This window comes from Mobula hypostoma, chromosome 15 (genome assembly GCF_963921235.1).
Source record: "Mobula hypostoma chromosome 15, sMobHyp1.1, whole genome shotgun sequence".
Lineage (NCBI taxonomy): Eukaryota > Metazoa > Chordata > Chondrichthyes > Myliobatiformes > Myliobatidae > Mobula > Mobula hypostoma.
This window is the reverse complement of record NC_086111.1, coordinates 59,909,394-59,934,183: the sequence shown is the minus strand read 5'-3', so window position 1 is coordinate 59,934,183 and position 24,790 is coordinate 59,909,394. Positions and strand designations below refer to the sequence as shown.

General features: G+C 41.8%; 1 protein-coding gene across 4 annotated transcripts in view; it reads left to right on the top strand.

The window, feature by feature from the left end:
• Positions 1-6,909, top strand: part of pparg (peroxisome proliferator-activated receptor gamma) — a 148,068-nt gene extending 141,159 nt beyond the window's left edge. For all 4 annotated transcript variants that reach the window (XM_063068162.1, XM_063068160.1, XM_063068159.1 and 1 more), the window contains one exon: positions 876-6,909. In XM_063068162.1, the coding sequence (XP_062924232.1) occupies positions 876-1,123 (248 nt within the window). In that variant the 3' untranslated portion in view covers positions 1,124-6,909. The remainder of the gene's footprint in view (positions 1-875) is intronic.
• The last annotated feature ends 17,881 nt before the right edge of the window (positions 6,910-24,790 follow it).

Genomic DNA, 24,790 nt, shown 5'->3' with positions numbered 1-24,790 from the left:
TAAATAAGAATGATAGTTTTGCTTCACAAGGACACTAAGGAATACCTAACAATGGTAAATAGATTAAGGTATTGATTGAGGATAATTTCAAATGAATCACTAAACCTTTTGTTTTTAATGATTTATCCCATTCCTATGTAAAGAGTAGGACAGTTATCTGTGTTTTAAGTGAGAAGAGGTTATTATCATTTTAACTTGTTTGGAACTGGGTCTAGGTAATCCTACTCCCACTGCGTTTTATAAAAGTAATCTCCCCTATCATTTAGTTACTTTTCAAGAGATTGGTTGTGAATTACAAATGCAGATACATTTTGTACACCATTTGTACAACCGTCAATGTGTTCTTTATAAGTTTTGTTACTTTTAGCGTGTAGAATATATTCCCTCTTACCTTGATATCCTGCACGATTTTAGGAAGCATTTAGGACTGCCAATATTGAACTTCAAAAATAAAGTACTAGGGTAACTATACTGTTGCTCTAGTGGCAACTAAATTTCAGATTTGGAATTTAACACACATAATATGTCAGCACTGCACAAAGGATAAAGTTGAATCCCTTCAAACCATGAGAGGAAATTTTTCAAATATACATAGAATTCTTTTTAGAGTGCTGATTGTAAACTTCAAATATAAAATAGCTTTACAGCAAATACTTAGGCTCTGCAGTCTTTATGAAATTTCTTTCCTAAACATATCTGCCTTTCTGACACTTTTTTGTCCCATTTGAACAGGTTTTAGTTCATTTATTGTAGTAGATCCTTGTGTTTTGTTTGATATGTTTCTTTGAGGTGTATTGGGACAATTTGCTTGGTTAAAAGACAAATGTATGTTGAAGTTGCTATAATTACAATTTGAATGTTTTTCTTCTCTCTAGATCGGCCTGGATTGCTGAATGTTAAACCAATAGAAGATTTGCAAGACAGCATCCTACAAGCACTTGCCCTTCAGCTTAAGATAAACCACCCAGATTCACCTCAGTTATTTGCAAAATTGCTTCAGAAAATGACTGATCTGCGACAGATTGTTACTGAGCATGTGCAGCTTCTGCACACAATCAGGAAAACAGAGGCAGAAATGAGTCTTCATCCACTCCTGCAAGAAATATACAAAGACCTGTATTAGACATCCTCAGCCTCAATCATAGACAAAGCAGTTTCTTCTTCGCAATGGCACTGTTTTATTATCTGATTTTAGCAAATGAAAATCATGAACAATGGCCTCATCAAACATTCAAACAATTGTTTGTGGAATTGCACACAGCTCCATTATGCAAATAGAAGTAAAGTGGAGGAAAAATTTTCTTTTTGATTGCTCCTGAATAATCCTTCACTGTTCTGAAAATTGTTTATGAAAGTTTTTTCAGAAATTGTCTGTTAAATAGTGAGGAATAAAATTTAAAGCCTAGGGTATTCATATTTTAATATTTTCCAACAGTTTTAACTTTGCGTGCACTCTGGTTTTTCCCTTTAGGACCACACTTATACTGTCTCATCAGCATTTTCATGAATACAATTGAAGCTTCTATTGATACTTTAGTACCACCGATAATTATTATTTGATGTATTCACTTGCCAAGTATCATACTAAAAGAGTTCAAAGTACATTTATTATCAAAGTATGTATACGTTATACAACCTTGAGATTTGTCTCCTAACAGACAGCCACAAAACTCTTCTTTTTTAAAAAAAGAGTCCAGATGTATATGTGTACAACTGGATTTAATACAGAACATCAAAATCATAACATTTGAATGATTTCATTTTGTAACATTAACTACTTAGCTCTAAATTTCACATTTTGTCACCCAGAACTAAGTCTTTTGGATAACTTAAAAGATGTGTTGAAGGTTCTTGCTGCCAAATAATTTTCCAAAGAAATAGAAATACACCATTGAGAAAGGAGGGTGTTCTAGCTGACACTTTATTAAAGTTCATTTCATTGTTTTAAGTGCAAAGTGATTTTAACTGAAAAGTGTAACAGTAATAACACATCATGTTATATAATCTACAAAAGTTCATGGTAGCATTGGATTCTTTGTGAAGCCAACAGAAAAAAATGCAATGTTAGTTTAGAATGAAATATCTTTATTAAAATAATTCCAAGTATAAATTAAATCTATAAATACTAAAATGTAAGGGTACAGAAACTTTCCCAAAGATATGTACATTGATTTGTAATTGTTTATATGCACTAGATTACATTAAAAGTTATACAATAAGGCCAATTAATTAGTTAAAAGTATCAATATTAAGCATTGCTGAAGCTTCATCATGCATTTTAATTATATTGTTAGAAATTTGGTTTAAAATTAAATTCTAATGATAAAAGTTTATCTCTTTCTTTCCAACCTGCCCCACCTCCTTGGAATTACTAAAAAAAAAGCTTCAGATTTTAAGTTTGTGAACTCTTATGATTTTTCATGTTTATTTTACTAAATGTACAGAATCCTTACATGGCATCTTTGCATTTCTGGGAACATTAATGTTAAGTCAGTTTTACAGCAAGTACCATGGTTAAGCATGTCTCTTGATAAACTATTGAACTGATGGAGATCTTCTTCTGCAGTGTGACTGGTCCACAAGAAGGAATGTATATCACTTGGATGGTATTAAGGATGGTGTTTGTTTTTAAAGAGGGATTCTCATTTTTATTCACATTCTTTTTTTTTCAGATTTCTTTATGACAGAGAAGTTCCCATTTGTCTCCTAGAGTCTATGCCAGTCCTCAGAGCACTCTCAGTCATCCCTTTCCCCATCAGATTTTGTGCAACCTATTGTGTCTCATATGTTCATTAACTCTACCCATCACCCACTTCTCCCTCCAGCCACGCATACCAGGAATAATCTGCAGTTGGTTTCAGCCATCAATTAACTTACCAGCACATTTGGGACGTGGAAGGAAACTGAGGGACCAGATGAAAACTCACACCATTACAGAGAGAACATGCAAACTCCACACAGACAGCTCCCAAGGTGGCAATCAAACCCATGTCTCTAGATCTATGAGGCAATAGCACTAGCTAGATAGCAGCCTTGTCACTTGGTTGTCCCCATTTCATTTTTTAAAAGTCTGCAAAATGTCATTATTGAATTTGACACCCTGTCAATGTCAAGTTTATAATGGGCAGGCAAATAGCTTTAGATCAGTAGCAATCACAAGGAAAACATACAAATCACGCACAGCTTTTGAACAAAATACACAACTAGAACAAAGGAAAGCAAAGTCCATTTTAGCGCAAAGTGTTCACAGTGTTGCTAAACCATTGTGATTAGGGTTTTGTCAGCTGGTTCAAGAACGAAATGGTTAAAGGAAAGCAGCTGTTCTTGAATCTGGAGGTATGGGGCTTCGGGCTTCTGTACCTCCTGCCCAAAGGTAGCCACAAAAATGATACCATGGCCTGTGTAGTGGAGATCTTTGATGAAGGATGTTTCCTTCTTGAACCAGTGCCCCTGTAGGTGCTACCAGTATTGGCGAGGAGTGTGCCCGTGATGTATTGGGCAGAGTTCTCTACTGTCTGCAGCTTCTTGTGTTCCTGCGCATGTGAATTGCCATACCAGATCACAATGCAACCAGTCAAGGTACCTCTGTAGAAACTTGTTGGAGTGTCCAGTGATAAGCTGAACCTTTATAAGCTCCTTACATGACTTAAAGCAGACTAATTCAAGTCCTTCTGTCAGTTTCAGACAAATAAGGGGTAGGCAGCAGGAAACAGCCAATTTCGATGTAATTCAACCCCATTTTAAGGTAAATATGCAAACTTAATTTGATACCTTCATTGCACATTCTGATGTGTATGCATCCAGTGGAAGCAGCCTGTGTGTATACTTGAATGCTATCATTACGTGCCTGCACATTGAAGAAACTAGTTATAGAATATCAACCTAGAAAGTCAATTCTGAAGTCTACAGTTTTACACACCACAAGATTAAATGGTAATGTGAAATTGGTCACCGAACTTGACCAGCACTTCCAAATGGAATTGCTTATTTCCCTGTGATGGCATTCCCATACATAAAGACAGTTGGATGATTTGCAGTGATAACAGTTACCATGCATTGAATGTTTAATACTAGTGTAAAACAACTGGGAACGATATTGGTTATAATTGGGTCTTCATGATGGGGGGAAAAAATTAAAAATCCTTAGCCTTGGTAACCACAGAAGTTGGCTGGTGGATTCTTCTCCCACATTCTGGTGAAACATTTTTTTTAGGTATGTTGCACTTTCTGGGGGGTGGGGGGGTCTCTTCAGACCTCACCCTAGGTGTTGACCTTCCCCATCATGATGTCAGAGAATCCATTCTGTAATTTCTAACACAAAGTCAGTCAATTCCGCCTCAGTACTTATAGTGGCATTCCCAATGAGAATCATCACTTCTTGCCTGACTTCACAGATTATATGCGTCCGTAAGCAAGTCACTGCCCCTCCATGTCCCCAGAAAGGACTGGGTGTGGGTATCTGCATACCACCAGTAAAGCACATGCAAAATAACATTTGGACTAGGGGTTCACAGACCCCTCGGTTAAAGGTAGGGGTCTATGGCATAAAAAAGATTGGAAACCTCTGATTTAGACCATTGGTTTAACAATAGGGTTGATATAATATGGACCAAAATTCATTAAAGAAAAATAATGGCAGGAAATCCTCAGTACAGTACTAAGATATTTAATATAAGCACATAATGCTGAATTAATTCCATCACATGTATACTTTGCTTAAACAACAATTAATGAAAGCTGATGAAACTTTCCAATCAGAATGACAGAGCTAAATCAATATTAACAAAATAATCTGTTTGGCGTTGAGTGACGGTCTATAACTTCAGCCTTCCATCAATATTCAATCAGTTTAAATAAGTGTTACTACATTTTACTTCATTTATTGAGATTCTCTTTATCTTAAATCAATGTTGTCCTTGCCTAATAAAACATAGATTCCCAATTACTAGAACATCATATTCTAACCAAAACCACTATCATTGTGGATTCCTGCTGAGTATAATATTGGACTAAATACAGAGCTATGTAACAGTAATGTCAAAATGGGTTTAATTATTTGTGAAGCTCTTTGGAATGTTTCTAAGACGTTCCAAATAAATGTAACACTTTTTTTTATCAAGAAAGAACTTGCCCACATGGGATTGCTCTATGACTCTATATAGGCAGACCTATCCAGCAAAGGGTTAAGAACATTACATTGATTTCTGCTTGGGTATGTTTTGGGGATATTGTGTAGCCTGTCTATTTGGAAACATGTGTGGGCCAACAGAAATTATTGTTCAAATCATCTGGTAGTAATGTTTGCCAAATTATTTGTGATATATTGCCCCAGCAGTAAAGAGAAGCCCATTGTGAATATCAGAATGTCTCCACTGGCTGGGGAGGGAAGGAGGAGCCGTAGTATTAGTGGTTCCCTTGTATAATGTGGAAACTTGGCAAACGACATTGGACTTCATCCTGCTGTTGGTGTTGATGATTAACTAGTTCTGTTGAATCAGCATATCCCGAGTCAGGTTTAGATCCCTGCTGATTACATTGTGCCAAATTCTCCTCATATTTTCTGCCAAACTATAAACAAATGCCCTTGTTTTCATTTTTCCATTGTGAATAGTGCTATAATGTGTTTTCAGATTTTTTTCCATCAGATCGTATAATATAATCAAAGTACTTGCATCTTTAAGATTTAGTAAAGGAGCGGCAATTTTAATGGTTTGTTTTAATGATAAACTGCCTCCTACTAAAATTTCTGAAAGGCAAAACAAAGGTTGCTTTGCATGTGTATGTTCTTTCACATTCAACAAAATAAAACTACAGAACTAAATTAATGTATTAGGCATGAGGTGATGGGCTCCAACCAATGAGGATGAAAACACCATTGTGTACAATCCATATCTTTGGAAATCCACACTAGTGCTATAGGGTGTACAAGTTTTGTACCGCAACTCAGTTGATATGCAATGAGAATTATTAAAGTGAATAAATGTAAACGCATTGTTGTGGTGTCAAATCTGTGACATTTTGCAAAACAAAAAATAGATTAATAATAGGTTTACTTATTGTGCAACTTTTTTTTATAAATAATGATATAAGCCAATTCATTTGATATGTTCAATTTACCTTCTTAAGACATTACATAAAACGTGTCTACATATAACCTGAGCCTTGTTTTATAAAGACAGATAATCAATAAAATATTAAATTTTCTGTTCATTTTTATTTCTTGAAAATAATTAAAATTTTAAATAAGTGCTTTTGAAATTGCACCTGGGTAATGTTATGCAAATTATTTGTAGATTTTATATAAGTATAGAGATGTTTTAACATGTATGGATGGCAGTAAATATCATTCAGGGATTTTCAGATTTTTTAATTGTCTAGCTTTGCTTTTAGTGGATCTTATCATGTACAGAAGAATTATTTGATGTAATGTTAAAATATACTGAAACAGTGTTGAATTAGGTGCTGCATCAAGCATGTTATTTTTACCTGTGAAACAATTGTAACAAAAGATGCAATACTAATTTGTAACCACAAGAGGTTGCTATTACAACTGTGACAGACTGTATTAAAAATACTGCGTTTCAACTGAACTTAGAGCGCAATGGAATGCACTTAGAGTTATCAGAAACAGTAATACTTCGAAGTTTATATTGTCATTTTAGCTTAATGACCAGAAGTTTAGCAAATGAAATGAAACTTTTTTCTTTGAAAAATGCAAAATATGGAGTTGAATGGACTGTTGGATGAGAAAGCACAAATGTGATATTTTTTTCACTTGCCATTCACTATAGTCATTATTACTCAAAGGGAATATTTTAGTTAAGCAAACTTATCTGTAGATTGTAAAATTGACTGTTCTGTATTGGGAAAATATTTTAAATAAATAAACAAGCTAAGCTTTCAAATTGATGGAAGGTGTAATACATTTTTTTGTCTCCTTGTTCTGCATTTTACTGATTGATTGAGATACAGTGTGGAATAAGCCCTTTTGTCCCTGCGAGCTCTGCCACCTAGCAACTCCTGATTTAATCCTAGCCTAGTCATGGGACAATGTACGACCAATTAACCTACCAACCAGTACGTCTTTGGACTGTGGGAGGAAACCAGTGCACCCAGAGGAAATGCACATGGTCACGGGGAGAACGTACAAACTCCTTACAGACAGTGGCAGGAATTGTATCCAAAAGCGCTGTGCTCCCGCATCGTCCTATGTGTATGACTTTACAAATGTTTCCAAAATCAGGTTTATTATCACCGACGTGTCATGAAATTTGTTGTTTAGTGTCAGCAGAACAGTGTAAAACATAAAAATTACTGTAAGTTACAATAAGAAATCCATTTTAAATTTAAGTAAGTAGTGCAAAAACAGATCACAATAGTGAGGTAGTGTTTATGGATCATTCAGGATCTGATGGCAGAGAGGAAAAAACTGTTCCTAAAATACTGAGGCTGTGTTTTCAGGCTCCTGTGACTTCTCTCTGGTAGTATTAATGTGAAGAGGATATGTCCTGGATAGTGAGGGTCCCACCCGCTTCGATCGCATGCCCAAAATCCAGTCTCCTATATGAAATGTTATTCAAGATAGTAATATTGGTGATCTCGTGGCAGAGTGAGTCAGGACAATGCCTTTTCATTCCTGGTACAAATCTGGAGTCATAGGATGATACCGCTCTCTCTATGCTAATACATGTAAGTTTTCATTAAAAAGTTATCCTGAATTCAATGATTCACTTTGTCTTTCTAAAACTGCAGGCTCGAGGGCAGGTCCTACCCCAAGAGGGCTTGAAGTCCTTGAGTTTTCAGCCGAGGGTCAAACCTACCTGGGGAGCTAGGAGTCATTCGCATCGGGTGGATGCATTCAGGCACAAGTCAGCTGCAGTATGGAGTAATCTCCATGTGGCTGAATGCATACTGCTCTCACATAAAGCTCAACACCACCAGAACAAAGACAATTGTGGGAATGGGACCCCAACTACGATTTAAACACACCTGGTCAAATGACCCATTTCCTATGTTTACTATAACCGAGGACTGACTGCAAACGTCGCAGATGGAGTCCTGGTCCTTATTTGCTCAGTTCAGGCATGTACACTAGTCCAACTGTTAAATCCTGTGGTTAATTAATGTCTTCTGAGCCCCACTGAATATTGTAATTCAATACATATTACTACTCTACTTAGTCTATTTATTCTTCTGTGTACCGAATGCTCCTCCAAGAGGACCACAGCCATGTTGTGGTTTGAGAACTTGCGTTCCTCAATGACCCGGAGAGCTACGTTGGCTGGAGTCAGGGCTTTATCCTTTAGCTCTTGGCAGGGTCCCTCATTCCAAACAGGTCAAAGGGTAGAGACCAGAATAAGAGTGGTCCCCCAGACCTCCAGGTTCAAGGGTCCAACTCGGGGCTAACAACCCAGACTGGTAAAATGAAACTGTTACAGAAATAGCAATGAAGAATCCTTCTACATCTGAGTGGCCAAGGACAGAGAGTGATGGAGGACCTTCTTGCTGCCCTAAATGCCAGTGGTGTAATGGACTGTAAGTGAAATTACTGAATGCTGAGAAATTTCTTGAAGAAATCACGTGTTCTTCACTCTCATACCAGTCCACTTCAACAACGATCACTCTGCTTGAGCCTAACTTACTTTTATTGGCTGCTGCCAATTAACTAATTACCCAATCAATTATCAACTAACAATTTTCAAATGCACCGTTTTTAGTGTCCTGCTCAGTGAATCTGAACAGAAGGTCCTAAGACTAAGAAAAAAACGTCAACATCTCAACCCAAGTCTCAGCAAACCAAAGTTTTTTTAAAAAAGTGATTTTGTGCTTGGTGATACCTGGAGGCTCAGTCTAGATAATGAAACGTGCAAACCCTTAGCAAATAGCATATCAAGCATCACCAGACCTGGGTTAATGCCACATGATTAAATCTCCAAAATTATGTCAAACCATTGGTACCTTAGAAATAAAATATTTTGAATTCCTGCTTTGCTCCTCCAACATTGATTGTCCACTGGAAGTTGTAAAAGTCGACATGAGCTGACAATAGGTTTGGACTTAGGGATGAAATAGAGAACACATACTCAAAGTGCCAAGGAATCAATGAGCCATAATCTAGAAACAGAAGGAAATCAAGTTACAAGATTAGTTCCAAAGCAGAGAAAATAGTCGTATTTGAATTTGAACCATCCCTCCTGAAAATGATGTGAAAGAACATAATGCAACACTCTTTCATTACTGTGAACATCTGCATCTTTTTTAGTCCTTTAAACGGGTGCATAGGACACTGCGGTAGCATGATGCTATAACAGCTCAAGGCGTTCCTGAGTCTAATTCCGCCACTGTTTTGTCTCTATACATCCTCCTCGTGGAATGCATGGGTTTTCCCAGCTGCTCCAGTTTTCACCCACAGATCAAAGACGTACCGAGTAGGTTCATCAGTCATTGTAAATTGTCCTGTGATTAGGTTAGAGTTAATCAGGGTTGTCGAGGGTTGCTGGGACGGTGCGGCTCAGAGGGCAGGAAGGGCCTTACTTTTAAGAGAGAGCAAGTAGCTGCCTGACAGGACACAGCCAACTGGGATATTGAAAGCCAGGCCCTAACCCTACACAGGAAGGAGCGGGCAGCCAGCATGTAAAATTCACCTCATTGTTGTGTGATCAGAAAAAGCAGCAGAGCTATCCTAGGCCCCAATATATCAGCTACGGCTACTCTCCCCTTCCACCACCCCCACCACCGCGCCCATTCCAACCCAGCAGCACAGTCAACCCCCACTACATTATGGTTGGGCCCAAACTCGTATGCTGCACCGTGGTGACGGACTTTGAATTGAATTGAATGATCTTTATTGTCATTATACACAGGTACAATGAAACTCTGTTTGGCTTCCTCTCGGGCAATTAAATAAAGCAGTAGATAAAAACAAGACTAACAGAAAAACAGTATTAAATAGATAAGTAGCAGAAAATAAGTTTCAGCAGCACTAGAATATCACAGTAATGCACAAAGTGTCGTTAGTGCAAGTATTGAGTCCTTGGGTGTGTATGTGTGTGCTCACAGTTTCAGTCATTGTTCTGTGGGAGTGGTGTGATGGAGGCCACAGCTCTGGGATAGAAGCTGGCTATTTCTTCTGGCTTTTAGTGTCCCGAACCTTTTGCTGGACGACAGCGGGTCAAACAGAGAGTGGCCGGGGTGTGTGGTGTCTCTGGTTATGCTGATTGCTTTCCTCCTGAGTCTGCTGGAGTAGATGGTGTCCAGTCCTGGGAGCTCCATCATGACAAGTACTCAATTGCATCCACTCAGTTCTAATTAAGCTCGGCTCTTCAGGTAGTTTCTCCCGCTGAAAGCCATAGGGACTTGAAGCCCACTTGGGGTAAAAAACCCACCCCTGAATCTGCACAGTTTTGGAGAATAGCTTATTATTAACACCTGTAATATTACCATCTGCATGCATTCCTAACCACATGAAATTCCTTATCAGAAAAGATTGTTGCACCTAATACTTCTGCATCTTTACTTATACATTTTCCCTGAAAAAATATGACTATTTACTTCTTGGCTTTTATTACTGTGACACTGGTTGACAAACGTATTTATTTTATAACCACATGCCATACGTGAAATTGTTCCACATAAATCTAAAATATTAATCCAATAGAACAGCTGGAGTAACAAAGCAGATTAATTTTAAACTGAGGCAGGAATGAATGATCATTGATTTAAACCACTGGGTATCCCATGAGTAGCAAGACAAACTTTCGAAGGTACTGAATAAAAGCAAGAAGGGCAGCTGGCAACTTAATATTTTTGTGTTGAAAGCAGACAGGAAACAAGGCCCCAGTGTGCAACGTGTATAGTTAAGTATGCCACATGGCACAGCTCGCTCCTCCTCCCGACAAAATCAGCACAGCAGCCTGCCATTTTCGTACGGAGCTCAACAAACTGGCAAACTGAAATTCTGTCTCATTTCCGTCATTTAGATTCCTCCAAAATGGAGGAAGATTGAAAGTAATGATTTTATTGGGAAGGTTGACCTGTGGTATGCACTCTTACTTACTTGGTCCCTTGGCTTTCTGTGGAGCATAGGCCATCTCCGTCGTCCTCTGAAGTTGATGGCATGGTTGGAGTTCATCAAAGCTCCTGCAGTCCATCCCATCCACTGTACAGGAGATTAGCCTATACAGGTTTACCAGAGCCCTGTTCACCAGCCTTATCCATTTCCACCTCTCGCAATGGGGACAAAGGGTTGGACTTTGAGGGATGTGCCATTATTTTGGGATGGTGTTGAAAACCTTGAGGCCATTGTCCAGCAGCTCACTAAAACCCTGTGTTAGTGACAGGTGGGCTGCCCATCTGCCCCTCCCTCCTCAACCCCACGAGGAGAAGAGCAGCTCATCCAGGAGAAGCAAAACTCTGATCTCGAACCTCCGCTGCCCTGCGGCTATGCTCACTCATGGGGAGCAAACCCCGAGAGGAAAAACTGGACCTGGAGTCCCTAGATAAGGTGGATGCGGAGAGGAAGCTTCCTGTGGTGTATGGGGTTGAGTGGGATCCGGGATCAGCTGTGATGAAACGGTGGAGCAGACTTGATGGGCTGAATGGCCTAATTCTGCTCCTATGTCTTATGGTCTAAGACAGTCCTACTGATGGGCAACTCCCGCAATGCTGCTGGTGCCAAACTGTATCAGTCTTTGCTGTTCCTTTGGGTTCATCAGATGCAAGGAGAGAGGGAGCTTGCTACATGGGCAACAGCTTGCTCTCCATGTTGTACTTCCCTGGCTTGCATATCTAGACAACTCGGATGCAACATCCTCAGTGAACGCTGGCTGACTGAGGCCTCACTCACTCACTCATGTCCTTAGATGTCTTAGATTCAGTTCTTGTTACTTCTAACATTTTGAAAATTAACAGTTTTAAATCTGTCACAAGAACTTTGCAAAATAATTAAATGGCAATATTATCTCATCATTACAATGGCCAAGGGCAATTTGAATATTATCTGCAATTGCACTCTGCTTTACCACTTCAAAGGCAGTAATTACATATTCAAGACATTATTAGTCTTGAAGTATTTAATCTCAGATTCACAGAAATTGAATATAATTTTGGATGGATGTTACCAATGACTTTGTCTTCAGAGTTGAGCAATTACATCGATGTGTTATCTACTTTCTCTCAACTACATTTGACCTTTGTGAGCTGCGTAAAATCACCAAACAGGTTTTATGTCATTCTATGTAATGGAGGTTCAGCAAAAGGAGACAGAGATATCAGTTAAATTACAGACTCATTCTATTTCATCATAAAATCATCTCAGCTTTGGAAATGTCAAATTTCAATATATCGAAATAGAAGTATTTGTCTAAATGTCAGTGGTTCAATGGGTTAGATAAATGTCAGAGAATGTACACAGTATACAACCTGGAATTCTTAATCTTCACAGACATCCGAGAAACAGGGAGGAAACACAAAGAATGAATGACAGGAAAACATCAGAATTCAAAAGCCCCCCTTCCCCCCCATAGAAAATCAGCAGCAAAGCATCAGCCCTCCCCCTCCCCCTACTTGCTCCATCAAAAAGCATCCGCCCCACCTCCCCACCCAAGCAAGCCCCCAGAGACCATGACCATGAACTAGAGTCCATCAAAAACTGCTGTCCATCTCAATACTTTGGCACCTCAGATATCTCCTGCCACAGCAAGGCGGGAGGATGGCACCTCGCGGCTTTGACGTTAACGTCTGCAGCATCGCTTGTTCGAGTTCCCCCAACTCGAGAACCAGCCGACACATCTCTCATCACTGGGAGAGAGAAATCGCTCAAGTGCTGAGGCCTCTGACAGCTGAGCCCACTGTCTCGATACTCCGATCTCCCGTAACGCTTCAGTCAGTGACATCAGCGAGGAACCAGGGTGTCCACAGAGCCGCACCCACCTTCCAAGCTGCTCCTAGAGATACCGAAACACAGGCCAAAGAGTGAAGAGCCCCCCCACCCCCCCCCCCGTCTGCAACAAACGTAATTTGAGTGCAGCTGTAGGGCATGGACTCTGACAGGACCTCAGCCACCTTGAAAAGGAAAAAAAAACAAGACAGGAGAACAGAAGATTTAAACTGATTTGCGGATGAACTGGAAGAAGTCACCCAGGTCTGCAAACACCTCTGGCACCATCATATGGACACAATTAAAACTCTCTCTGTAATCTTCTCTGATAACAGGAGGACAATCCCAGCTTCTCAAGTCTCATCATGTTTCATTCGTGGGTTTCTTTCTGTCAAACCTCCTCCACATCAAGTCCAAGAATTAGACATTCAGAAATGGGTACAACGTATCAGGTGAGATGTAACCTCAAGTTTGCTGAAACTCCAGTTATAATTATATCACAGCTAGAATAAGAAATGCACACTTATGACAAATTTACCGATCCCACACTTCCTTGCAAAAACCACACTGGAAGAGAACGTATGTGAGATATAGGATTAGAACATTACAGTCCCAAATCTCTAACCAAATCCCTGCTTTAAGACCAAGATTAATGCATTTATTGATATCCTTTCCAGTCCGATTTTTACTTTAGCATAGACAATGGGGTCCAAGTTTATGGCTCGCTGAAAGTGGCTGAACAGGTTGATCGGGAGGTGAAGAAGTCATATGACATGCTTGCCTTTATTAGTCAAGGCACTGAGTTCAAAGGTCAGGAAGTTACATTGCAGCTTTATAAAACTCTAGTTAGGCCGCATCTGAAGTATTGCATACAGTTCTGGTCACCCCATTATGGGAAGAATGTCGAGACTTTGGGGAGGGTTTAGAAGAGGTTTACCGAGATGCTGCCTGGGTGAGAGAGCATGTGCTATGACAAGAGGCTGGACAAACATGGGTTGTTTTCTCTGAAATGGCAGGGGCTGAAGGGAGATCTAAGATCATGAGGGGCATGAGCAGGTGGACAGCATCTTTTTCCCAGCGTTGACATGTCTAATACCAGAGGGCATACATCTAAGGTGAGAGGGTGTAAGCTCAAAGGAGATAGGAAGGACGAGTTTTTTTATGCAGAGAGTGGTGGATGTTTGGGATGTGCTGCCTGGGGAGGTGCTAGAGACACATACATTAGGGATTTTTAAGAGACATTTATACAGGCACATGAACAAGAGGAAAATGAAACAATCTGGAAATGCTGTAGGCAGATGGGATTAGTTTCATTAGCCATTTGATTACGATTTTAATTGGTTCTGCACAACATTGTGCAACTGCGCAGTACAGTTTATGTTCCATCTCTAGGTTCTACAAGTGTGCAGTGGTACAGTTTGGCATAAATGTTGATGGATAATGTATACCATATGGCTTTATTCCAAAGGATTTGGAGAAACAGAGACAGCTTATCCATAAAACCTTGAAAAAAATAGCAGGACATACTGTTGATTGACTTGACTGATAAAGCATATGTGATTCATAGATTTGCTATGCCGTCCAAGACCCCACCTTCTGGCACGGCTAGAAAGGAGGTTGGTTTCTGTGATGTGCTGAGTTGTGTCTCTGCAGTCTGTTGGGTCACGTGCAAATCAGTTACCATAGCGAGCTTCCGGATAGCACAAACGCATTGAAAGCTGCAGATGCTGGAAACCCAAGGCAACACTCACACAAAATGCTGGAGGAACTCAGCAGGCCAGGCAGCATCTATGGAAAAGAGTAAACAGTTGACTTTTCGGGCCACACTCACAACACGCTGGAGGAACTCAGCAGGTCGGGCAGCATCCGTGGAAGAGATCGGTCAACGTTTCGGGCCGGAACCCTTCATCAGCACTGGGCCGAGACCCTTCAGCAGGTTGTATGTGATACATCCAGATAAGATGCTTTCTATGGTGCATCAATAAAATGTTGTAAGGGTCGACAGGGACGAACCAATTTCTTCCGCCTACTGAGGAAGTAGAGGCCTTGCTAAACTTTCTTGGTTGGCCCAGGGCAGGTTATTAGTGATGCTCACTCCTCAGGAATTGGAGCTCTCAAGCCCCTCAATCTCAACACTGTTGATGACATTTTTAGGTGGAGTAAACAGAGAGAGTTTATTCCTTTTAGCAGGTGGTTCAAGGACTCTAAAACGAGACCAAAAATTCAAGGGAGATGGGGTGTGAATTGTTTTCATATGGAAGGGATTTGTGAACTCATTTTATTTAAAGATCACAAAAATATTATCAAGCAGGGTTTTCGAGAGGAAAATGGATAAGTACGTAGGGGAAAATAATTTGAAGGCCTAAAGGGAAAGAGCAGAAGAATGCGATTGCCAGGTAATTCTTCTCAGTGTCAGCACTGGCCAAAGAACTCCAGGACCTCCTGTACTCCAAAAACTCTATGCTTCCTTCACTTCTAAGATTTTGCATACTAGCACCTGGGTCCCTAAATTTCTGGATCTCCTGTCAATAACATTGCACCATACTTCAAGAAGACCAAAACACATTTGTAACTTGTTAAGTATGTTTTGAATTCTTCTTCGCAGCCAAACTTCACCGCCACAGTATTGCAGTACTGCAACGTAGATTTTGTTTTGCTGAATTACCACTAAAACCACCTCATCCAAATTCCAAGTGCGAACATGATCCTTTTTCAAACTCAAAACGATGAGGAAAATTGTAAAATTGTCTTTTCCCATTTATCTAAAAAAAAACTTCCAAGATGACTATCTAAACATAGTTAAATGATGACTTGATGGTGAATAAAATTGATGCCAGACAGAAGAGAATTGGAACAATTTTTTTCCAATTACAGTATGAAAGCCAAAGTTGCCAGGATCTACATTCTTTCACTTTTGAGGTTCCAGATAACCAAAATTGAGAAATCCCAAGGGCAAAAGTAATGGAGCCCTATTTCCCTACTCTCGTGAGATGATTATTAACTGCATAGTCCGGTATATTTTAACAAGCAGCAATCACGGTTAAACGAAGAGTATATTTGTTTCAAGTGACTTCATACTAAAATTACTTTGTTAGCTGGACCAGCAGGAAACCAGCCAGTAATCATATGCCTGCAAAAGTGCTTCTCTTCCACTTCTCAATAGTCACTTGCTTAAAAAAAAATTCAAATAATTGTGAGTTGAACATATTATCTCAGCTTTACATGTAGTCAATGGAGTTGAAAAGAAAGTGACAGGAGATGGACAAGAAATCCTGCAGATGCTGGAAATCCGAGCAGCACACACAAAATGCTGGAGGAACTCAGCAGGCCAGCAGCGTCTGTGGAAAAAAGAGCAGTCGATGTTTTAGGCCGAAACCCTTCGGCAGGACTGGAGAAGAAAGATGAGAAGTGAGAGCCAGAAGGTGTGGGGGGAGGGGAGGAAGAAGCACAAGGTGGCAGGTGACAGGTGAAACCAGGAGAGGGGGAGGGGTGAAGTAAAGAGCGGGGAAGTTGATTGGTGGAAGAGATAAAGGGTGGAAGAAGGGGGAATCTGATAGGAGGGGGTAGAAGACCATGGAAGAATGGGAAGGGTGAGGAGCATCAGATGGGGGTAATGGACAGGTAAGGAGATAAGGTGAGAGAGGGAAAGGGGAATGGGAATGGTGAGGGGGTGCAATTACTGGAAGTTTGAGAAATCGATGTTAACGCCTTCATGCTGTGTCGTATGATACAGTTGTTTTTATTCTTTACTCTTTCCATGACCGTGATTGTCCTTGGCAATTTTTTCTACATAAGTGTTTGCCATTGGCTTCTTCTGGGAGTGTCTATTGAAGACAAGTGACCCCAACCATCATCAATCCTCTTCAGAGACTGTCTGCTTGGCGTCAGTGGTCGCATAACCAGCACTTGTGATACACACCAGCTGCTCATATGACCATCCACCACCTGCCCCCATGGCTTCACGTGACCCTGATCAGCGGGGGGAGGGCTAAGCAGGTGCTACACCTTGCCCAAGGTGACCTACAGGCTAGCAGAGGGAAGAGGTGCCTTACACCTCATTTGGTAGTGACGTACCTCCACCCCGCCACCATATGTCAATATGAGGGAAGTTAAAATCTCTCACTAATACTGCCTTATGTTTACAGCAAGCTGCAATCTCTCTACATATATGTTCCTCTAATTCCCATTGACTGCTGTGAGAACTACAACACAATCCCGTCACACTGACCATCATATGGATGATCCCCCAAGGATATCCTCTCTAAGAGCCACTGTAATGTCCTCTTTCATCAAGAAGGCAAATCACCCTTCTCCCTCACCTGCTCCTCTGCCATGCCTGTGACGTCTATGTCCCGGAACACCAAGCTTTTTGTCTTGCTCTTCCTGCAGCCATGTTTCTGTTATGGCTGTGATGTCCCAGTTCCAGCACCAATCCATGCCTTGAGTTCACCTACCTTACCCGGCAAGGCTCTTGCATGGAAATAAGTGTAGGTTAAACTAATCATCTTTCCTCTCCTGTCTACCGTGATGACTAAGTTTGCTCTCATTGGCTGCAGTGTTATCCCCTGATTTCCCATCAGCTACTCTACTGCTCTGGGACCCCTCCCCCACATTCCCAGTCTAGCTTAAACCCTCCCAAATACCGTTAGCAAATCTCCCAACTAGGATATTGGTCCACTCCAGTTCAGGTACAACCCATCTCTCTTGTACAGGTCACCCCTACCCTGAAGAGACCCCAATGGTCTAAGAACTTGAATTCCTGCCCTTGCACCAGGCCTTGAACCCACAATCACCTGAGCTATTTCTCACTAGTGTGTGGCACATGGACTAATCCAGAGACAACGTACCCCTGAGGTCCAGCTCTTCAGGTTCTGCCTGGACCCCCTATGTTCATGACACCGGACCTTACCCCCCTGTCTACCTGTCATTAGTACCCACATGCACCGTGACCTCTGGCTGTTCACCGTTCCCTTTGATAAAGTTCTGCAGTTGCTCCAAGTCGTCGCTGCTCCTGGTACCTGGGAGGCAACACACTATCCTAGGGTCTCTTTTGCAGCCACAGAATCCCCTAACTTTCAGGCCTTCTATCACTACCATCCTGCCCTCTATCACTACCATCCTGCCTGAGGCCTCTCTTGCCCACTCAGCCTCAGAGCCAGCCTCAGTGCCCCCAATATGGTTACCTCTGCTGTGCTCAGAAAGACCATTTCCTCCCCCACCCCACATACCTCCCAGCTGTATCCAAAGGGTTATACTTGTTGCTGAGTCGAACATTCACAGGGGGACCCTGCACTCTCCGTCTCTCCCCCTTACCTCTCCTAGTGGTCACCCAACCATATGTATAGTCTGTCCATAGGTCAGTCCATTCTACTAAAGCTCTTGTCTATGATGCTCTCAGCTGCCTTGTTAATTCGAAGTATGATACTCTGTTGTTAGTGGAAATTGACGGTGCCTGGAGGTTTATGGCAGGGAGTTTCTCCCTTTTGCCGCCTGCTGTCGGGGACCCGGGAGTCGATCGACTCGGGGACTTTGGGACTTTTTTTTTACCGTGCCCATGGTTTGTTCTTCATCAAATTATGGTATTGCTTTGCACTGCTGTAACTATATGTTATAATTATGTGGTTCTGTCAGTGTTAGTCTTTGGTCTGTCCTGTTTTCTGTGATATCACTCCGGAGAAACATTGTATCATTTCTTAATGCATGTATGCATTTCTAAATGACAATAAAAGAGGACTGAGTGTTCTCATAATCTATAAAAAATATGGAAAGCAGTACATGTTGAAAGAGGGGATGAGAGTGTAAATTCTCAGAAGGGTTATCCTATGAATAGAAATAGGAGCAGGTACTTTTCCGACATTAGCAGACTACCTTGTTATGTCTCATTTAACAAAATAGTGGTTACTCCATTGCTCTCAGTCAGAATATCATTATTATTTTATCGTGGGTCAGGAGAGAATATTAGCAATTATGTAGCTGCTCTAAAGTAACTGGTTTTGACACGCACAACATGCTGGAGGAACTCAGCAGGTTGGGCAGCATCTGTGGAAACGATCAGTCAACGTTTCGGGCCGGAATCCTTTGTCAAGACTGTAGGGGGAAGGGGCAGAGGCCCTATAAAGAAGGTGGGGAGAGGGTGGGAAGGAGAAGGCTGGTTGGTTCCAGGTGAAAAACCAATAAGGGGAAATATAAAGGGGTGGGGGAGGGGAAGCAGGGAGGGGATAGGCAGGAAAGGTGAAGAAGGAATAGGGGAAAACACAATGGGTAGTAGAAGGAGGTGGAACCATGAGGGAGGCGATAGGCAGCTGGAGGAGGGGGCAGAGTGAAACTGGGATGGGGGAAGGGAGGGGGAGGGAATTACTGGAAGTTGGAGAATTCACTGTTCACACCAAGGGGCTGGAGACTACCTAGACAGTATATGAGGTGTTGCTCCTCCAACCTGAGTTTAGCCTCATCATGGCAGTAGAGGAGGCCATGTATGGACATATCTGAATGGGAATGCGAAGCAGAATTGAAGTGGGTGGCAACCGGGAGATCCTGTCTGTTGTGGCAGACGGAGCAGAGGTGCTCGACGACGCGGTCCCCCAATCTGCGTCGGGTTTCACCGATGTAGAGGAGGCCGCACTGGGGGCACTGGATGCAATAGATGGTCCCAACAGACTCACAAGTGAAGTGTTGCCTCACCTGGAAGGACTGTCTAGGGCCCAAATGGTTGTAAGAGAGGAAGTGTAGGGACAGGTGTAGCACTTACGCTTACAGGGTTAAGTGCCGGGTGGGAGATCAGTGGGGAGGGACGTGTGGATAAGGGAGTCACTGAGGGACCGATCCCTGCGGAAAGCAGAGGGGGTGGAGAGGGAAAGATGTGCTTAGTGGTGGGGTCCTGTTGAAGGTGGCGGAAGTTGCAGAGGATAATGTGTTGGATCCGGAGGCTGGTGGGGTGGTAGATGAGGACAAGGGGAACCCTGTCCCTGTTGTGGTGGCGGGAGGATGGGGTGAGAGCCGAAGTGTGGGAAATGGAGGAGATGCGGGTGAGGGCATCATTGATGATGGCAGAAGGGAAACCACGATCCTTAAAGAAAGAGGACATTTGCGATGTCCTGGAACGGAAGGGTTTTGACACATTACTGATTCTGTACAAGACCCTTCCTGTCTGAAGCTTTTCACTTCGATGTGCTTCAGTGTGTCATGGTACATAAGCTTATTAACAGTCACAGTTCAGTAGTTCCATTTAATAGCAGAGAAATGTATGGAATTACATTCCTGAAATTCATGTTCTTCGCAGACATCCCACAAAAACGGAAGAGTGCCCCAAAGAATAAGTGACAGCTAAAACGTTAGAACCCCAAAGCCCCTCCACTGCGCTCCCCCACACACAAGCAGCATCAGCAGAGCAACAACCCTCCCCCCCCCCCGCCACCTCCACAAAAATGCATCCAGCCCCTTGGTATGAACATAGAATTCTCCAACCCCTCCGCCTCCCTTCCCCCATCCCTATTTCACTCTGCCCCCTCCTCCAGCTGCCTATCACCTCCCTCATGGTTCTGCCTCCTTCTACTACCCATTGTGTTTTCCCCTATTCCTTCTTCACCTTTCCTGCCTATCCCCTCCCTGCTTCCCCTCCCCCCCCACCCCTTGATCTTTCCGCTTACAGGTTTTTCACCTGGTACCTACCTGCCTTCTCCTTCCCACCCTCCCCCCACCTTCTTTATAGGGCCCCCTCCCTCTGCAGTCCTGACGAAGGGTTCCGGCCCAAAACGTCGACTGATCATTCCCACGAATGCTGCCCAACCTGCTGAATTCCTCCAGCGTGTTGTGAGTGTTGCTTTGACCCCAGCAACCGCAGAGTAGTTTGTGTTTACAAAAACGCATCAGTTTGAGATCAGAGTTTTGATGAGCTGCCAACCTCGGCTGACGCGCCCCACCTTCCCAGAGCAACTGGATTCAAGGCGCCAGTAACCCTTCTCCTGTCAGCAGAAACGGTTCCACTGGGCTCAGTAACTAAGCCACGCGTGAAGGCCGGGAGCTGGACTTGATCGTCAGAGGCTATTTGAGACACATACCATTAGCAGCATTCAATAGGTAGTGGGAGCCTATCCTCACTGCCGCCTTAAGGAACCACATTCTAATGTATACCTTAAGATCTATACCACAGGTCCGTCGCAGCAGAAGCTTGTCAAACTGAACAGAAATGGCAGCCAGCTCCATCAAAGACACAGCCCACCCCACCATTGACGACGTCTTCAGGAGGCAGTCCCTCAGGTAGGTGCCATCCATCATTAAAGATGCTCACCATTCTGAACTTCATGCAACTGCCGTCGGGGAGGAAGTACAGGAGGCTGAAGACACACATTCACCAAGTCAGAAGCAACTTTTTCCCCTGACCATCAGATTTCTGAACAGTCCATGGGCACTACTTTATTATTTCTTTTGTTTTATGTATTTACTTACTTTGTAATTTATAGTAATTTTATATCTTTGCATTGTACTGCTACCACAAAACAACAAATTTAACATCATATGAGACAATGATAATAATCTTGATCCTGTCCCTAAAATTAAAATAGTTGTAAACAAAACAAAGAAAAATACTATTAATCTTAAAAGTTATTTACCATATTTACCTATAAAGACCAACAGAAAAGCAGAGAAGAAAGTCCCGAGGAAAATTTGTAAATGTTCATTATTTGAAGATACTTATTGTGTCAGGTCAGTAGCCAAACTGCCACCTACTGGCATTCTGCTGGTATTGCAACATTAAACTGTGAATTGTCATAAATTTTCCTAAAAATGCTCAAGCTTGCATGTTACAAACTTTCAAATTAATTTCTGTTTATGGGAAAGGAATGTTTTGAGCAAAGTTAATGTTCATGTACTTCTGTATTTTCGATAGCAATGGTTTTAATTTGATTTTGTTTTTCTTTTTCACCGATGAAGCAGCAAAGCTGTTCCAGGTTTTCTTCAAAAACCTCTACAAATTGCTGATTTTGTCAGCATTTTCCATGACTTGGTAGCCCTTGTGTCTCTGTCAGGAAAGTGTAGGTTCAATTTCACAGGAAGTGTTGGGTCAGATTCCTATGAAGCACTTACAGAGAACTGCATTGTCAGATATATATCTCAGAGATGAGTTCCTAAGGAATTTAGTTTCCAGGAATTTAGCTCAATGTCATAACTTATACTTATCATTCACAAAATTGTCTGTTCCAACATGCAGATTATGAGACCTTACAAATGGGCCATCTAAGATTTGTCGTATAATACATTAATTTTTTTGTTTAAACTGCTATGGGAAATGCTGAGATTGCTAAAGAGTGTGAATTAATGCAGTTTATTGACTTGCTGCCCATTTTTTGCCAGTCTATTTATCTGAGGAATGCTGCTTGATTTTTTACCCTTTCAGAAATAGAATATATGGGGTATGGTTCAGGGACCAATTGACTCAGCTGACTTTACCTGAAGGAAAATTCCAGTGCAAATTCAAAGTTCAAGATTAATTTATTATCAAGGTATGTCTGTGTAGCCATACACGTTGTTGAGATCTGTTCTTTTAAGCATTGACAGCAAAATAAATGAATAGAATAGTATTGATCTGCTTTCAGTACTGGGTTGATGGTGACCCTTAAAATCGCCATAGATGCTGACAGACACTTTATTTTTGGCGACTAGGACCACTGGCATTGCCCGTGGCCTCTGCTCAATCTTGGAAAGAATTCTTTCAGCCTCCACTCGATCTAGCTCACCAACTACATTGTCATGGCTGGGATAAGGAACCAGGTGGGCTTTGTGAAACATGGGTAAGGCATTTTCATTTAACTCTACTTTAAGAACATAAGAAATAGAAGCAGGAGTAGCCCATCTGGCCCGTCGAACCTGCTCCGCATTCAATAAGATCATGGCTGATCTGACCTGGGACTCATCTCCACCTACCTGCCTTTTCCACATAACCCTTAATTCCCCTACTATTCAAACATCTATCCAAACTTGTCTTAAATATATTTAATGAGGGAGCCTCCACTACTTCATTGGGCAGAGAATTCCACAGATTGGGAAGAGCAGTTCCTCCTCATCTCCATCCTAAATTTGCTCTCCCGAATCTTGAGGCTAGTCCTCTAGTTCTAGTCTCACCTATCAGTGGAAACAGCTTGTTTCCATAAGATCTCCTCTCATTCTTCTGAATTCCAGTGAGTACAGTCTCAGGTGACTCAATCTCTCCGCCTAGTCTAACCCCCTCATCTCTGGAATCAACCTGGTGAACCTCCTCTGCAGCACCTCCAAAGCCAGTATATCCTTCCTCAAGTAAGGAAACCAGAACTACATGCAGTACTTCAAGTGCAGCCTCACCAGTACCCTATTCAGTTACAGCATAACCTCCCTGCTTTTAAATTCAATCCCTCTAGCAATGAAGGCCAACATTCAATTTGTCTTCTTGATAGCCTACTGGACCTGCAAAACAACCTTTTGTGATTCATGTGCAAGCGCCTCCAAATCCTTCTGTACAGCAGCAAGCTGCAATTTTTTACCATTTAAATAATAATCTGATCTTCCACTTTTCCTTCCAAACTGGATGATCTCACATTTACCAACATTGTACTCCATCTGCCAGACCCTTGCCTACTCACTTAACCTATCTATATCTCTCTGCAGACTCTCTGTATACTTTACCCCTGAGTTTTCCAATCATCGTGAACACTGTTGTGGCATCATCCAGCGCCTTTCTTAACTTGCTTTCAGCTGACTTTCTTGCAGAGAATGTTGCATGCAAATGGTGGATGAATACCAATCAATCATGCCCCTCAGTGCTGGCCCTCCCATTTTTCCCGCATACAAAAATGCTTGTTCGTTGTTGTATTTCACTGTTATGAATGTCATTCCTACTGGAGTTAACTTTTTTCCTGTGTGTAAGGGGGTTTTGTCCTTTACTGCATAGGCTAATTAAAATGGCTTCTTTGTTATGTTATACTTAGGAATGCTTCTTTGTTATGTTAAACGCTGAGAAAGTTCTTCCCACTAGCAGTTTGTTGAATCACGTTACTGATAAGAGGATGTTATTAACCAATTGGGATAGTTGTTATGTTTTTGGTGTATTTGAAGATACTGTATGCGCGGGGTTTTGAGGGAGAAGGCGGGAGGACGAGACAGAGGATGGACGAGGTGCTGTGAGTCTGCTATCAGGGTCGGACCCCGAGGAGGGCGTTTGGCAAGGCGACGGAGACGGACTTGTGTGGAGCGTCTGGTCGACCACCATTGTTGGTCCCAGGCGGCCGGTCAAGGTGGTCCGAGGGGTCGCAGGATGAAGAAGAAGGTTCTTGAGCTCCAACTGTTTTGTGTACGAAGAGATTGAACTTTGATAAGTGTGGCACCTTTTATTTTCCTTTTATATTTTATTCCCTATTAATTATATTGTTCCAGTAATATCTATAAACTGTAAATCATTTAATTGTATATGGTGTATTGTCTGTTATTTGGGCGGGGTGGGGTACATCACACAGCATCCACACAAACTAATTACCCAGTTTGGCGGGGCCGAGGGCTGTTTCCCTAGACGACAGCGAGCCGAGCGACCCTGAGGGTGGCCAGGGGGGCTACATGTATAAGTTCTTAGTTAGATATTTGCAGGCTTCAGCTCAGAATCTTTGAAATACAGTTCAAACTCATTCTGAGGAATGATTGAAATAGATGAGCTGGTCTCCAATTCCATTTTAATTAATTTGCTGTTCACTTCTGGTGTAAGCCATAATGCTTGTCTTCTGTTAGTTTTCACATTGTAAATCTCAAGGACACACAGTCCTGTGTCACTCTCATCATTATCAGATTTTTTTAAACACAGCATGCAGATTAGTGCTCTTTTTGAAACTGCGACTTGACTTTTTATCTTTATCTCTTCCCTGCGCAGTCCATTTATTTTATCTGCCTGGCATG